The sequence below is a fragment of the Dermatophagoides pteronyssinus genome, unplaced genomic scaffold (genome assembly GCF_027571235.1).
Source record: "Dermatophagoides pteronyssinus isolate colony J.1.1.1.1 unplaced genomic scaffold, Derpt_VIB-CSIC_2022.12 sq0003, whole genome shotgun sequence".
Classification (NCBI taxonomy): Eukaryota; Metazoa; Arthropoda; class Arachnida; order Sarcoptiformes; family Pyroglyphidae; genus Dermatophagoides; species Dermatophagoides pteronyssinus.
Genome location: NW_027461527.1, coordinates 1289141 through 1305839, shown reverse-complemented (window position 1 = coordinate 1305839; position 16699 = coordinate 1289141). Strand labels below are relative to the sequence as shown.

General features: G+C 27.9%; 4 protein-coding genes across 5 annotated transcripts; all 4 read left to right on the top strand.

Moving 5' to 3' along the window:
* Window positions 1–382: 382 nt before the first annotated feature.
* Window positions 383–2433, top strand: LOC113797948 (uncharacterized). 2 transcript variants are annotated; one of them, XR_012846009.1, is made up of 4 exons: window positions 383–491; window positions 553–693; window positions 849–1636; window positions 1705–2433. XR_012846009.1 is itself a non-coding variant. In XM_027348421.2 (3 exons), the coding sequence occupies exons 2-3, from the start codon at window positions 673–675 to the stop codon at window positions 1542–1544; spliced, it is 717 nt and encodes a 238-aa protein (XP_027204222.2). In that variant the 5' UTR covers window positions 383–491; window positions 553–672; the 3' UTR covers window positions 1545–2433. The 2 variants fall into 2 exon arrangements, 1 of the variants encoding a protein (XP_027204222.2); XM_027348421.2 differs by having other exon boundaries at window positions 849–2433.
* Window positions 2434–7544: 5111 nt separating this feature from the next.
* Window positions 7545–10928, top strand: LOC113797898 (uncharacterized). Its single transcript, XM_027348358.2, has one exon. It carries the CDS (start codon window positions 7843–7845, stop codon window positions 10054–10056), a length of 2214 nt encoding a protein of 737 aa, XP_027204159.2. The 5' UTR covers window positions 7545–7842; the 3' UTR covers window positions 10057–10928.
* A 480-nt stretch (window positions 10929–11408) lies between these two features.
* On the top strand, window positions 11409–12774 carry LOC113797790 (uncharacterized). The gene is made up of 2 exons (XM_027348231.2): window positions 11409–12374; window positions 12455–12774. Exons 1-2 carry the CDS (start codon window positions 11441–11443, stop codon window positions 12769–12771), a joined length of 1251 nt encoding a protein of 416 aa, XP_027204032.2. The 5' UTR covers window positions 11409–11440; the 3' UTR covers window positions 12772–12774.
* A 2432-nt stretch (window positions 12775–15206) lies between these two features.
* On the top strand, window positions 15207–16451 carry LOC113797977 (uncharacterized). Its single transcript, XM_027348450.2, has 2 exons — window positions 15207–15366; window positions 15427–16451. Exons 1-2 carry the CDS (start codon window positions 15286–15288, stop codon window positions 16378–16380), a joined length of 1035 nt encoding a protein of 344 aa, XP_027204251.2. The 5' UTR covers window positions 15207–15285; the 3' UTR covers window positions 16381–16451.
* Window positions 16452–16699: the final 248 nt, after the last annotated feature.

Here is a 16699-nt window from a genome sequence, read left to right as displayed (position 1 = left end):
GTTAGTTTTATGTTCTTTTAGAACACAATTTGATGATTTGTAATCATCATCATAATCATCATCATAAATCGTGCAATAGGCCATCATTGTTTGCATGTCTTAGCTTGCATGTTATGTTCCACATTTGATTGGATTTTATTAATTCATTTTCAAAAAAAAACATTTGATGATGATTTTAATAAAAAAGGATGCTATACACACAAAAGAAAATCTTTAAAATTATCAAATTAAATTTCGGAAATTTGTTTATATTAGATTGAAAAATGATTTATTCACACTTCATGCTAAACGATGATGATGCTGATGATGATGATGATGAAAAGAAATTCGTTACACAAAAGTCGTAAAAATTTTCTTTAAAAAAATCGACCCAATTTTTTTTTGTATTTTTTACATTTGAATTGGTTTTCAATGGAAATGTTCAATGAAATTTCCTTTTCCATAATTTATATTGTTTTAATTTATAGATTTTTTCCACCGAAATAATATAGGTATCGTTTCTTTTTTGACATTTTTTTCATTTATATAAATATAACCACTATACACAAACAGATTTTCCATCATTATGTCAATGTATATTGATATGAACATCATCAATCATATTGACGAACGAGAAAAGAAAGTGAATACCATTTGACCAACAACCAAACTTCATCAATATATAATAGTAAAATGGTAATAGCAACAAAAATGGTAAGATTGATTATCCAAAAATATATATCGATTTGATTGATCAATGTGGCAAGAAAAAATTGGTGAAAAAAAAAGGAAAGTTAAATGAAAATGTTAATTGATTTTCAATCTCTTGTTTCTTTCTCTCTCCCTTTCATTGGTTTTTTCTCTTCTAGTTTCGATTTCAATTTTTTCTATTGTTAGCTATTATGGCTATTTCTGAATTCAATTCATTTCGAATCAATATGGTTGATGGTCGAAATTATAATGGTAAATATTGGAATCCAATTCTTGATCAACATCAATCGAAGAAAAATTCCCAACATCTGAATGATTTTCCAGTCGATCATTATTCACAATCAAATTTGATTAATTCATTTACACCCATTCATTCTGTCGATCATTATCAACCATCATTGACAATTTTACCGAAATCATATCCGATTCCAATTAAAATATCGCTATTGCCTGAACCAATTATTCCATTAAAGGCAGAATCATACAATTATCCAAAAAAACATCATCCATATTTACCATGTGAACTATTAGCACAACGTTTGAATGAAATTCTTAAACCACAATGGCGATTGCGATGTTCAAATCATTATCATCAAAACCAGGTTAAAGATTTAGAATGGCAAGAAAAAAAGAATTATAATAATGAGAATTTTGGTCATAATATGAATCATTGGAATGGATATTTTGTGGATCCTACTCCTATAATAAATGATGAACAACATTATCATCATATTGGAACAATATATGCCAAAATCATCGAAAGCGAAATCGATGATGATAATGAATCCAAGTGCAATGTATTCAAAAGAAAACGATTTAAATTATTCACTTGGTTCCGAATCAATAGCCATTGAAATGTTTAAACATAATGATGGTTATACAATACAACCCAAAAATCATAATCATCACCAAAAATATCATCATCAACAACAATATCCATATTCAGGTAAATCAAACTATGAAAATGAATCGATTATGAACAATAAACATCTTCATCATATTAATGATAAACAGTCAAAAAATCATTATTATCATAAAAGCCGTACGATTAATGATGATGGCCATAATAACAACAACAACAATGACAATCATATTGATGATCACACCACCACCACCACCACCAATCAAAATAGCGATAATCATGACCATTATATGAATAATAATAATAATAATAATTGGAACGAAAGTCAAGGCTATTACAATAACTTTAATAAATATACAAATGTTGATCATAATGACTATAGATATTATTATTATCATCATGATAATCATAGTCATAATAATAATAGTCATCATCATCATCGAAATATTACCGAATCAACAATAATGTCCATAATGACACCAACTACAACAACAACAACAATGATACCAATTATGGCAAATACTACTGTAATTCCAACTTCAATGATAATGATGAAGAGGATGCCAGAACGACAATTGATGACAAATTTTCTCAATAATAATAATCATAGTTATTGTATACTGAGAAAAAACATCACCACCACCACCACCACCGATAACAGCAACAACAACAATGAAACCATATTGAATTCTTCAACATAAGAAATATTGTTCTATGCGAATATGATTGTCACATTTCTTCAATCAAACATAATTTGATTTTATTCATTTATTTTTCAAGTTTGAGTTTGTCTGTTTTCACTATGATGAAATAATGAAAAAAAAGAATGTAAATTATAAATAAATTGGATTAATAAAAATGAAATGAATAAAAAAAAAGAGGACAGAGAAATTTGGAGAAATTTTTTTTTGCTGTTGTTCAGTTAAACATTCATGATGTATTACATGGCGAAATAGATGAATTACAGTAAAACATGTGTCATTTCTATTGGATCAATTTTACTTGTTGTTGATTTTTGATTTTATTTATTTGTTACCAAAAAGCAAGCGAAAACGATTGATTGTCAAATGATGATTATGATTATGATGATGATGATGAAAACAGCGGTTTATTTTCTCTGTAATAATAATGATGATCAATTTTTTTCTTTATCATTCGAAATATGGATCACAATCAATTTTCCTCATTGAAGACGCATAAGTTTTTCTCTGTATGTGATACAACGAAAACAGCAACAACAACAACAAAATTGATCCAAAAGTTCATATTGTAAATATTATGAATGTTACATCTTCACAATTGTTGGTCAATCGTATTGATCATACGTAAATGGCGAAATAATACATTTTTTCTATAAGAAAAAAAAATTTGAATTTTTTTGCATTCGATTTTTAGATTTTTTTTATGCTTCATCGAATCCTCTTCCAAAACATAATGGATGGATACCAAAACGTTTGCTTTTTTCTTTCATTATCATTCAAAAGATTTATTGAATTCATTCAATATGTAAAGCAACAAAAAAACGGGTGGACAATTGTAATCAAATTTGTTCAAATGAAATGAAATGTCATGGATTTATTCACAAACAAACAAACAAAAAGGATTACAATCATTCATCACATTGCTTTGTTCTTTATCTTTACAAAATCATTTGTCAAAAGAAAAAAAACTGATCTCGAATGATCGATCTTATTTTTTTTGAAGATGATTTTTCATTTTTCTTTTTTCGGAAAAAAAAACTTTCGACTAAATCAATGAATGAATGAATTGAAAATTTGCCAATAAAGGAGAGAAGAGAGGGAGAAGAAATGATGCTTTAGATGTGGTCCGTAAAACGTTGAACATCCAAAAGATGATGATAATATAATGGAAAATTTATCGGAGGTTTTTTGTTTTTTGTTTTAAATTTTTGACATCAAATGATAGAAAAGAATTGAATGGCAAAAAAGGATGAAAATTAAACCAATTATTTTATTTTTTGATAACAACCAAATCAGTTTTTTTCAATCTGATTACTCCATTCATACGAATAAAAGAATATTTATCGATTCGATTATAAATCAATCGAATGTATTGGGAAAAAAACAAAAACAAAAAAAAAGTTTTGCTTTTCACTTTCAATCAATTCAATCAATCGATGATAAAGAAAATCTTCAAACAAATAACTGTCAAATTCTAGGAAAAAAAATAATTCAATCCCTTTTTTTCTACTTTGAATTCAATCTCTTTTTAAATCTATCACAGATTTTCACTTGCACATCCGAATTCACTATCTTTTTTATATGATTATTATCCGTTGGACAAATGTTTATATTTTTTCTTTTTTCTTTTTTTCAGATGCTTCAGAATTGAATTTTCTCAATCTCCTTTCGATGACTGGTCCATCCCAATAGTTGTCAGTTTTTTAGTGCATGTTTTTTTTGTTGCTTTATTCTTTCATATTCACTTAAACTTGATGATGATCATTATGATCATCATTGAAATCATATTTTGTTTATGATCCATGATGATAACAACAAGAACAAAAAAAAAATAATATAATAATAATAATAAGATTGGCGCCTCCAGTGTCAGTCGATTAAGATGCGTTAAAAAACATCAATGTTTTTTTCTTCTCATTTCTTTTTCTCAAATAAATTTTCTGACTTTAGAACATTTAAGAACATAATAGATTTACGATGAATGACGCCTTCTATTTTATTTTTTCCTACCAAACAAGAAAAAAAATGAATAGAATTATCCTTATATAGCGAAAATAATTTGATTAACTTATTATCATCAATTTTTTCGTTCACCCATATCATCCGTTATTTATTTTGAACAAAAAAAAATTAACTGTACAAACTGAAGAATATTATTGAATAAATCGGTTAGAATGTATATGATGGTGAAAAAAAGATTGAAAAATTCAGAACAAAAGCCAAAACAAAAGCAGGAAATATTTAGTAGAAAAAGAAAATTGATTATAATCTCATATTCAACAATAATCAAAAGGATTTAAAATGAAAATTGAACAAATGAAATGAAATGCTGAAAAGATAAAGTTTTTTTATATATGATTTGTTAAAATATGAATCACATTTAATATATAGATTTTAGATATAAAACAATTACATTAAATATTTCCATTATATAGAAAAAAATGAATAAACAGGATTCAACTTAAAAAAAAACATTACCGGAAAGTAAAAGCAAACTTTCTGTTTGCTTGTTTCATGTTTGAATAATCATCATTCAACACAAATAAAAGACTAATTTGATGAAATGAAAAACAAAAAGATAAGAACAATTAGAAAACCAACAACGACAACAATGTATTGATATGAAGAATGATAATTTATTCGTTTTTCAAGTTAGATATAAATCAAGCCATTGAAAAAGTTTATTAGAATTTTTTGAGAGCAAAAAAAAGAATTATTTTAAACATTTTGAAAATTAGCTGAAATTAGACGATTTTCTTAATTTTCTTTTTCAATTCTTAATCATATTGAATAAAGACCGAATAAAAAAAACAACAACAAAAATAACCTGGAAGAGGATTGAAAAAAAGCCGCATTGACATCCACACGCAACAAATTAATTCTATTGTCCATCATTATTATTATTATCATCATCATCATCATCATTTGTACAATAACCAACATTACACATCATCTTTCCGATCGATGGATTCAATAGAATTTGTTGTTTTGTTTTTTTTGCTTCTAATTTTTTTCAATTTCGATTTTTTCAATCCATACATTGTACTGCTGGAACAATGTATACATTTGTTCATCTGTTTTTTTTCGATGTTGTTTTTTGTTGTTGTTGTTCTTGGATTTCTTTTCATTTGAATTTATTACGACAACTACAACAGCAAAAAAAACCTAATCTAATGATCATTTCAAAAGATTTGTTCATTCAATTCTATTCATCGTAGGTTGTTATTGATTATCATTGTGTTGTTGTTGTTGTTGTTGTTATTATTATCATCACCATTGATCTAAAGAAGATGATTTAGAAATTATCAAATTCGATATCTAATCAATCAAAATAGATCGATCAAATGATGATGAAGGTAATCATCATCATCATCATCATTAAAATTATAGTAACGTTTCGTTTCGATTCGATGCTCAATCTTTTTCTATGATTCTTATCTTATAGATAAAATAGCTATGATGATGATGAATATGCAATGTGGAAGGAACAATATTTTTTTTATTTCAGCTTTGAAATTTGAATCAATCAAAATTTTTATATGTTTGTTTTTACTTTTAAAAAAATTTCCAGCCTACACCAATTGAATCCAAGTGAGCCGAAAGTGAAATTTTTCTTTTTTACTCGACAATCAATTTTTGATTCGATAATAATAATTATCACGTGGATTATGTATAATTTACGTTACAGGATCATCCATCCATCCGACCATCATCTATGTCAGTCCAAAAAAAAATTCAGTTTAAAATGAGCCTAAATTATCTTTTATTTCCAAAATAACAGATGAAATTTTGTTTGTTTGTTTTTTTAATGATCACATAAAATTGCGGAAACATTTACACACAACACAACAACATTGATAACGTTCTTTTTTTTCTTATTTATAAACATCATATGACTGAATTGATTCAGAATTTTTTTAATTTTGTTGTTCAAATAAATTTAAATTTATTTTGACATCATCAGATTTTTTATATTATCAACACAATTTCCCATCGTCATCATAAAATTTCGATCCAATTTTATTCAATAATGAAAACGAAACAGTAAAGTAAAAGAACATTGATTAACTATTCAGTTTTTCTTCGTATATGTCACGCGAATATTTTAAAAAACCAACAACTAAATGTTCTGAACTTAACATTCTAATTATTGAATGTAAAGAAGCAAAAGCAAGAATGAGATCTGATTTAACTAATTGCTTGTTTCCGGATCATTATACCTGTTGTTGGTTATTCAATGTTTTTTTATCACCGCCATTTGGGGTTACCATCATTATCATTGACTAAGTACAAACAAACATAACAATTCATCCTGGTACAGGTCATTGGCAAATTTTTGTTGTTGTTATTTCTCTGGTCACATGGTATGATAAAAATATATGTAATGAATCAAGAGATAAACAAAACAAAACAAATAAATAAATAAGTAAAAGAAGAAATGACATTTTCTTGAAAAAAAATTTTACAATTGTATAATGATGAGATTTTTTTATTATTATACTGTATACAACGGTAATCACCAACAACATTTCACATTTATAATAGAAATTTTACAATAAAAAAAATACGAAAGAAAATCAGAAAAAAATCTCATACAAGGATTAATATAATGAATCCTGATGCTCATCATCATCCTCAACAATATTAACAACAATAGCTTGATTTTATCTTGATTTTTTTTCATATTCCATGTTGTGAACTCAAACGGATTATTCATCATCATCATCATTATAAACATTGGTTTTGGACCCACATTAGATTCATATATTCAATATGTTCAAATTCAATATGAAATATAAAAAAAATAAAAGAAAGAGATATTGAAGAGATTTGTGGTTTGAAATGTTTTTTTTGATTCAATATGATGCTATTGAGCTTTAAAGAGACTTTAGAAAGAGACTTTAGATTATAGATAATTGAGCAGTAATAATAAGAAAAAATAAGATTCTTCTTTACTGGTAAAAAAAACGTTGCAATTTCTCACACTTTTAGTTTTCATTTACTCTTCTCATCTCTTTTCATCTTTCAGCTTTCTTTTCAACTATTTACCGAAAATGTTCCAAAATCTGATGATGAATGTTTTGAAACACGTTATTTTTTGTCCACTGAAAATTCATTCATAGTAGAGCAAAAATACAATTGATTGTCCATCTTTTTTTTCGCTATAAGTATTGTTGTGTGTCTTTTTTTCTGTCTCACACTTGATCAGTTTGAGTTTTTCTTTTCTTCATCTTGTATCGATATTTTTGCAATTCATTTTTGGATATCATCTTAGTTTGTATCATCCCATTTTTTTCCATTCGATAATAAAGATGATGATGATGATGATGTTCATATAAAAAGCAAACCAATTACTTGAAAATTTTTTCACTCTTTCTTGACTGTTTTTATTCACATCATCCAATAACAAAGAAAAAAATCCGATTGATCCGATACCAATGAAATGATTGTGATAAAAATATTAGATTTGAAATGAAATAATAACTCGATAATAATAGAATAATATCATCATACGAAAACAAAATCAAAGAAAAAAAAGTATTCATCGAATTGTAAATCTTCTGTGTTTTCAATGAATTTGATTCCATCATGTCAATCACGATGTTGATGTGTATACGTAAATGTTTTCCTAGTGTTTCAATTGTGTGGTGTTTATTTTTATTATCAACAACAACATATCTGTGTTCAGCTTATTATGCTGAAGGTATCAAAGGTATTAATAAGGGTAAATCATATCAATCACCATCTACATCATTATTATCATCATCGCCATCATCATCACCATCATCATCATCACCATCATCGTCATCATCATCAACATCATCTTATGGCGGTATAACAATTAAAAAGCCTAGTTCACCAAGCAATTATGTACAACAACGATCTTCATCACAGAATCTAATTAGTACAAGTACGATGGGTAGTAAAAAAATGTCACCACTTGAAATGATGATATTTGGACCATCCGATTTTAAAGGTGGTTATGGTAGTAGTAGCAGTAGTGGCAGTAATAGTTTTAGTTCAATGAATTCTGGTGCTGGTATTGGCGGTAGTGGATCCGGTTATAAATCACCAATGATGACATTATCACCATTTCATTCAAAATTAATGGATTATGGTTCTGGTTCATCATCATCATCATCATCATTATATGGAATGAAAGGAGGTTCAGGAGGAATAGGTGGTGGTGGTGGATATCAACATCAACAACAACAACAACAATCGCATGGTCCTATAACAGCAGCTGTTCAAACAAAACATTCTGTTCAATATATTGATGTTCCAAATAATTCTCCACCAATTATGCCGCAAACAATTTTAGTTGAAGCAAATCGTATACCATTGAATATTTTCTTTCAATCACGATCATCAAATTTGAATGTTGAAACTGAACATACACCATCGCCTGGTAGTACACAGGAAACATCATCCGAAGATGAACCACATCATCTTATACATCGTGTTGTTAAACCAATTATTCAAGAAGTTTATGAAATTATTAAACCATATCGAAAAATTACCCAAGAAATCAAACCAGTTGAAGAAAATATTCAAACAATTATTTCACGTCAAATTCCTTCGGATAATAAATATGTTCCTGTTAATGGTGGTGGTCAATACAAAGGTGGTAGTCAATCAACTTCGCCAATAACAATTCGACCTGGATCATCATTTCAACAACAAGCTGAAATGTATCAGGATTCAGGTTCATCATTTGGCGATGGAAGTGGTGGATATCAATCAAGTCATCTAAAACCAAATACCATATCATATGTTCAACAACGTGAACCAACTAATAACGATGCTGATATGTTTTTGAATGCAATTCGTCATGAAGTTAGTCGAATCAAAAGTCAAAGTAAAACGAATGATTATAAAACACAATCAACTGGTACGACAAATTCATACATTGTGCCACCGATTTCATTGAATTCCATTTTCGATACATCGAATGAAGAAACGCCAAAGAAAACAATATCACAAAATTCGGAATATTCTCCCGAAGCTATACAAGCAGCTACCTATACATTGAATCCATATCATATTTCGACAACACGACAAGCATCAACAAGCGATGAATCTGAACTTGAAAATGAACATGATGATGAACAACAAATAAATTCATCCGAAAATAATGAACCAAAAATTCGTTCATATCGTTATCAACCATCAACAAATGATAATAGTGAACAAACAATAACAACAACAACTGGAAGTAATACAGGTAGAAAACTATCGGATACATCTGCCTATGTAACGACATTATTACCAATATCATCAACATCGACTACATCAGAAAATTCTCAAAAATCAGGTACGACAACTACTACATCATCAATATCATCACCATCATCAGAATCTGATAATAATGATGACGATGATAGATCAACATCATCGAATAGAAATAGTGATAATTTAATGATGACATCTCATTCATCACCATCATCATCAACTATGGAAAATAATGTCAATGATAATAATAATATCGATGAAAATAATAATAATAATAATAATGAAAACGATGATTCAATAAAAGAAACAATCAATAGTGATGGTAGTGAACAATCACCAAATACAATACAATCATTAATGATGTATGGTAATGATGGATCATTATTTGTTTCACAACCATCATTAACTGATGCCTTATTGGCACAATTCGAAGAGAATAGTCGACTTTCAAATCTAAAACGTATGGGTTATGTATCCAGTATTGCACATACAAATCATTATGTTACAATTAATGATGATGATGATGATATGAATTATGGTCGACGACGACATAAACGTGCTCATCAATAATTGAATATTTATGATGAAGTGAATTTCTGTGTTTATTTTATTTTATTTTATTGATTCTGTTTTTTTTCAATCTGTCCAATTTTTTCTCTTGATTTTTTTTCATATCATTTATATGGATCAAGTTCCTGGAACCAATACATTCACACACACTTTTTTTCTTGTATTTTATTTTGATTAATTTTTGCTTTCTTGTTACACACACACACACACACAGATTCTCATCATACTTATTCAATCAAAAAGTAATTTTGTCATTTACATTCACACACACACCTATAATCTCACAAATTATCATATCGTTTTTAATTCCGGGGAAAACATCCAGAAAAAAATCACATGCATCAAATCCAAAGTTTTGCACATTTTTGTTTTTGAAACAAAACAAAACACAACCATATCCATACGTCCCATACGAATCATCGTTTGATCATTGAAGATGATAATTGCATAATGGAATATTATTGTGGTGATTTGAAGCTGAAAACAAACAACAAAACAAAGGTCATGATCAATTATTCAGCTAATTATTCTAAATCAAAATCAAAATTCTTCAATAATGATTATCATATAATGTTTTTAGCAATTAGTCAAACATGTTGAAACATAGAAATATCGAGGATGACAAAATTCGTTGTGTTGTAATTCTGTTTTGTTTGTTTGTTCAAAAACAAAACTAAAAAAAACCGAACAAAATCTTTGAACCGAATCGAGTATTTATAATTAAAAAAAATATAAATATTTTGCCAAAACAAAAAACACAGACCCACATATAATGTATATGGCCATTGCTCCTGAATAAAATGATTTTGAAAATTGTAATCTTTTTTTGAATTTTTTTTTCTTTAAAAAATAAAGTCAAACCTAAATATGAATTCAAGTGTCTCAATCCAGTTTATTTCATCAATTTTTTTGTTGTTGTATATTTAAGGTTAATGGGCATCCATTCAACATTTAACGTTGATGATTTAGGCAAGGGCCAATCTATAAAATGTTCGTTATTTTTCCTTCTGCTCACAATCAAAACTTAGTTTTTTGTCCATTCGTAACAATTGCTTTTGAATTTCAAATTTTATGGATTGGGTTATTTTATTGAAATGATTAATTTTTGATAATTTTCTTCTTCCTCAAAAATCTGACAACAGCAACAACAAAAATCATGATAATGATAGTGAAATTTTTTCCTTTTCATCATTTGAATTAGTAATTTAGTATTCTTCCAATTGAGATTTTTTTATTTATTAATCAACGGAAATTCATTTCAAGTTCAAGTTGTCATTGTTATTTCTTTCATTTTATTGTCAATTTTATTTGATGAATTTGATTTGATTTTTTTCATCAATATTTACAATAAATTGTGTGTGTGTGTGTTAGTGTTGTTTGTCCCATGATGATGATAATGAAAAGAAATTTTATCATCATCATTTTATATGGTCATCGTGATCATTTACCGATGTTAACCATATCATTATTAGTATTATTATCATCAACAATACGGATGTTTACGCCCAAATATTTCCAATCAACAGCAATATATGTTGATGCGACATCCATGCTGACCTATCATGGTAATAGGCCAAATTATCTCAATACATTGATGCAATTCAATGGACCAACAACTACGTCGAGAACCATAACAACAAAATTTAAACCGTTGAAAACTTATTCACCATTGATGATTGAACAACATAAGAAATCATTATTATCTTCATCGTCATCATCATCATTATTACCATCGCAATTGTCGTCGCCGTCGAGATTCAAAATTATTCATCCAAAAATTATGATGAAACAACAATTTACATCATTAAATCCATTGGCAAAATCATCTACAATATTAAATCCGAGCAAGTTGTTGATTGATTTCAATCAGGAACATCGTTCCTTTAATAAACCGTTTATTCAATCTGGATCACCATCATATGGACAAAAATATGTGCATGGAGCAGAATCAAATATTTATGATGAAAAAATTTCAATGAATTCGCAACCAAATCATCAACAACAACAACAACGATCAAAAACTATATTGGTCGAAAGTTATGAACAAATTCCTTTAAATCTGGTATTTCGTTCATTATCAAGTCATTTGAATCTTATTCAAGAACATCAAAATCCACAAGAAAATGATCAAAAATTTTATCAATTACAAAAACAAGAAGAACCAATCAAAATGGTATTGAATATAACTAAACCAATCATACAGGAAATACATGAAATGATTTTGCCATATCGTAATATTCGACAACAAATACATCCAGTACAGGAATATATTGAAACAACTGTAATGGATCAACGAAAATTGATTGAAGCAGATGCAGGTAAACAAAAAAAACAATTGAACAATTTAAATTATTTTAGTTCTGAAAAATAATAATAATCTATCTTTTATGCTTATAAGAAAAACAATATCATCAAGATCGCCACAATAATGATGATGATAATGAACGGAAATCACAGACTTTGAATAATGAAAATCGAATGAATAATGGAATGGATTCATCATCAAGGAAAATGGAAAACATTGTCTACAATGATCATGGAAGCTTTCATCATCGTCAAAATGCAGCACCTTTGTTGAAGCAGCAACCATTAATGAATGATAAAAGTGCACAAATTAAACAATATGTCGATCATATCAGACAAAAACATCGACAACAACAACAGCTGCAAAACACCGTAACGATAATATCAATAACGATATGGATGATAGAATAATGGTGATCAATAATAAATTTGATTTGGCAAAATCATCATTATTATCATCATTAGAACCAGTGAAATCTTCAATAATCATGAATTTAGATAGTAACTTGGATGATAATGATAAGCAACAAAAACGATTTGGATTGAAAAGCGATGATTATCATCATCTTGTAAAAGAATCACAATCAGAGCAACAGTTTGTAACAGAAAAAAATATTTCTAAACCAAACAAAAACATCCAAGTGAAAGAGGATTTGTCGATGATAAAACCAACAACAATTTATAATAGTAATAATACAGAAGGAATGATGATCGATATAAATAGAATTAACGATTATCATGAAAAACAGAAGCTTGAAAATGGTAACCAAATTAAACAAATCATCGATCAAAGAAAAAATGGTAGTAACAACATCCGAAATACGTATGATGTTTATGATAATTTAGAAGGCGGATCAATGAAACAACAACGGCGAATTAGAAAAGGCGTCGATGATAAAAGTATGAATGATATTATCATAAATAAATCGGATTTATCGCCATCAACACGAATGATGATGATAATGATGACAACAACAACAACAACAACAACACCAGCGGCTATTGAAACAACGACGCCCACAATAGCAATCACATCGGAAGCAAACGATGAAAATTATAAATATGAATGGCCCGATCAACGGTATTATCATACATTTTCGGACATTAATGACCATTTAAAATCAAATGTGCAAATGAATAAAAGTGTAAACGTTGTACCGCCGACAACAAATTCAACTGAATTGTTAAGTAGATCATCATCATCGATAATTATAATGAATCATGATGATAATCATAATACAACTATTGCAACTACCTTACAATGATAAATGTTAACAACAACAATATCGACAAATCGGATCATTGATTTATCAATCATGATTAAATATTTTATCCAATTCGAACATGTTTTTTTCTCGCACACACTAAATCAATTTCAAAAAACATAAATCCATTCAATAAACATATGATGATGATAATCGAAAAGTATCTTTTTATTTGATTTGATTTCTTTTCGTTTAAATTTCTTAAGCAAACATTTCACCCATCATCCATTTTCCAATGGAATCCGAATGATAAACATTGTTCAAATGAAAGTAGAGAATTTTTGTTGTTGTTGTAATACTCAAGTATAAGAAGTAAGGAAAATAAAAATCCTGTCAAATTTTCTTGTCAACGAAATAGTTTTTTTTTTTTGGTTGTTGAAAAACAATGTATAGGATGTTATCTGAACATGGCCAGAATATCGAACAATAGTGTATATTTGATATCTACGAAATTTTTTTTTGTTTTCGTTCAAGTTACACAATAAAAAAAATGAACAGAATCAGACACATTGACAGTTGGAAAGAAAATGAAATTTTTTTCAAAGTTTTTTTTTGAATTATTCAATTATCACTTCTGCCATACGATGATGTAAAATGATGATGAGGATGATGAAAGCAATATGATGATCATAACCATCTGAAATGTTTTTGGAATGTGATGATGAGAAAATTGAAATTGTTATTTTTTTCTGTTATATAATGATGACAATGATGATGATGATGAAAATGGTTCAAAACGTAGGATAAAATAAATTTATTTTTATATAACAAAAAAAAAGTTATTCACATCATTGTTGGGTTTTTTTCTCCTCAAAATATTTTTCTTAAATAAAATGTTACCGTCTCAATATATATAAAGTTACGGAAGTGCGATACGATGATTTTCTTTTTTTCTTTCGTTTGTTGTTGAAAAAAAACTATTGAATTATTCTATTGAATGTTTCAATTGAAAATGAAAAAAAAACAAACAAACAAACGAAACATCCATGGTTGATAAATAAAGATCCTTTATATATTATTATAATCGTTGTTTGTTATTGAGGTGTTGATCTAAATGAATTTTTTTTTTTTTTGGTGATGATGATTGACTATCAACTATTATCCTAATACAATCAAGTGTTTGGTAATATGTTTGTGTAAGATTCTCAAAATCGATCAATCAATCAATCAAAGGGAAAAAAACTTATGTGTATTAAGTGTATTTTATTATTATTTTCTTGTGAATCGTTACATCATCATCATCTTTAAAATTGAAAAAAAGTACATTTTTTTTGGCTTCAACATAATAATATAAACCAGGATTTCTAGGAAAAAAACTGAACACATCAAGGAAATTGAATTAAATAAATCATTCAACTATGATACTTGATTTAAAAAAAGGAAAAGACAAAATTGTTGATGAGAATAATTTGAAATTGTTGACCGAAATAGACATTGAATATTGATTTGAAATCAAAATAATCAAAATAATCGAATCGAAATAATTATTTTTGTAAATATTAAATTAGAATCTAAAAAACTAATTAATTAATTAATTAATCAATTGAACAACAACAATATCGACCAATCGAGTATTTCATATCTGGAATTTTATCCAATTTATTTATTTTATGTTTGTGATTGAAAGCAAAAAAATAACTATTACCTGTGAATAGGAAAAATGTATCAACCCAATCAAAATTATGTACGTAAATTTGTACCGAAACAACAATCACAACCACAACTAAATCAACAAGCACAGGTAAATCAAGTAATGAATGATGATGTTGATACAAATCATAATTATTCATATCAAAAACAGATGCCATTTAATCCTTTTTATAATCAACAAGAACAAGTGTCGGGACCAGCATCACCGATGTCGAAACCGGCAACAGTACCATCACCAATGACATTATCACAAACACAAATGACATCACCTAATGTGGTATCCAACGATTCAACGATGATACAACAACAATTTGATTTTATTAATTTGCGACTAGAACGTTTGGAACAGATTGTTTCACAGCAACAGATAATGATTATGTTACAGCAACAACTTCAACCGGAAATTTTGCATACAACTACCGAAAAACAATCGCAACAACAACAGCCACAACAGCAACAACCGCAACAACAACAACAACCTCAACAGCAGCAGCAACAAGTGCCACAACAATCATCTAAACTGAATCATGTTACAACAATGGATAACAGAGAACAAAATCAAGCTAAATTAAATCAATCATTAAATCATTTATGTGAATTATTTGAAAAATTTTTCACTCATCAATTGGAACAACGCAAAGGACTTCCATCGCATACGGTAGTGTCACCTGGAAATGAAAATGCTAACCAAAATAATGATGATAAAAAACAGCCACAACAATTGCCACAACAACAACCACAACGAATATTGACCGGTAATGAAAATGTTGTTACTGGTGGTGAAGATGGTTTGGATTTAAAGAAATTCGCCAAACGTGAAACAAAATCAGCGGATCGACAAAAACAGAAAAGTATTAGTCGAATGCGTATACATCCGAAAGAATCACCACAGCAGGTTAAACTTTATCAACCACCAAGACGAGATTCATTAACAAAAAATGTTGTTGAAAAAGTAAAACGTATTCCATCGGATGCACCAACAGCATTAATTGCTCCTACCGATTATGAACATATTTATTCAGTCAAGAATACAAAAGCACGTTATCATGAGGATGAACAGCATCGATTAGCACAGATAAAACATGATCACCCGAATAAAAAATAATATTGTTAAAATGAATCTTTAGACGATAACGAAACAAAAACAAAAAATAAAATTTTCTTTTTTCAAATGAATTGATGATTAATGAATGAAAAAAAATTCCCTTTTTCTCATGAAAATAAGATTATCTACAACATTAAATTCTAATTCCATAGGCCATTTTGAATTGGAAAACTTTTCAATCTTATCATTCAATAATTTATTGATGTATGTTTTTTCGATTATTTATTTATTCAAGTTTGGCTAAATAATAATCTATTCGATGATAATAGCATTCAAATTAATCATAAACAAAGCGATTAGAATTTTCAAACCCTTTTAA

Coding starts and splice junctions, on each gene's coding strand:
- LOC113797948 (XM_027348421.2), top strand. CDS start 673: ATGGTAATAGCAACAAAAATG. Junction 694..848: donor TGGTAATAGCAACAAAAATG/GTAAGATTGATT, acceptor TTTCTCTTCTAG/TTTCGATTTCAATTTTTTCT.
- LOC113797790 (XM_027348231.2), top strand. CDS start 11,441: ATGATGATGATAATGAAAAGAAATTTTATCATCATCATTTTATATGGT. Junction 12,375..12,454: donor ATTGATTGAAGCAGATGCAG/GTAAACAAAAAA, acceptor TATGCTTATAAG/AAAAACAATATCATCAAGAT.
- LOC113797977 (XM_027348450.2), top strand. CDS start 15,286: ATGTATCAACCCAATCAAAATTATGTACGTAAATTTGTACCGAAACAA. Junction 15,367..15,426: donor AACTAAATCAACAAGCACAG/GTAAATCAAGTA, acceptor TATCAAAAACAG/ATGCCATTTAATCCTTTTTA.
- LOC113797898 (XM_027348358.2), top strand. CDS start 7,843: ATGTCAATCACGATGTTGATGTGTATACGTAAATGTTTTCCTAGTGTT.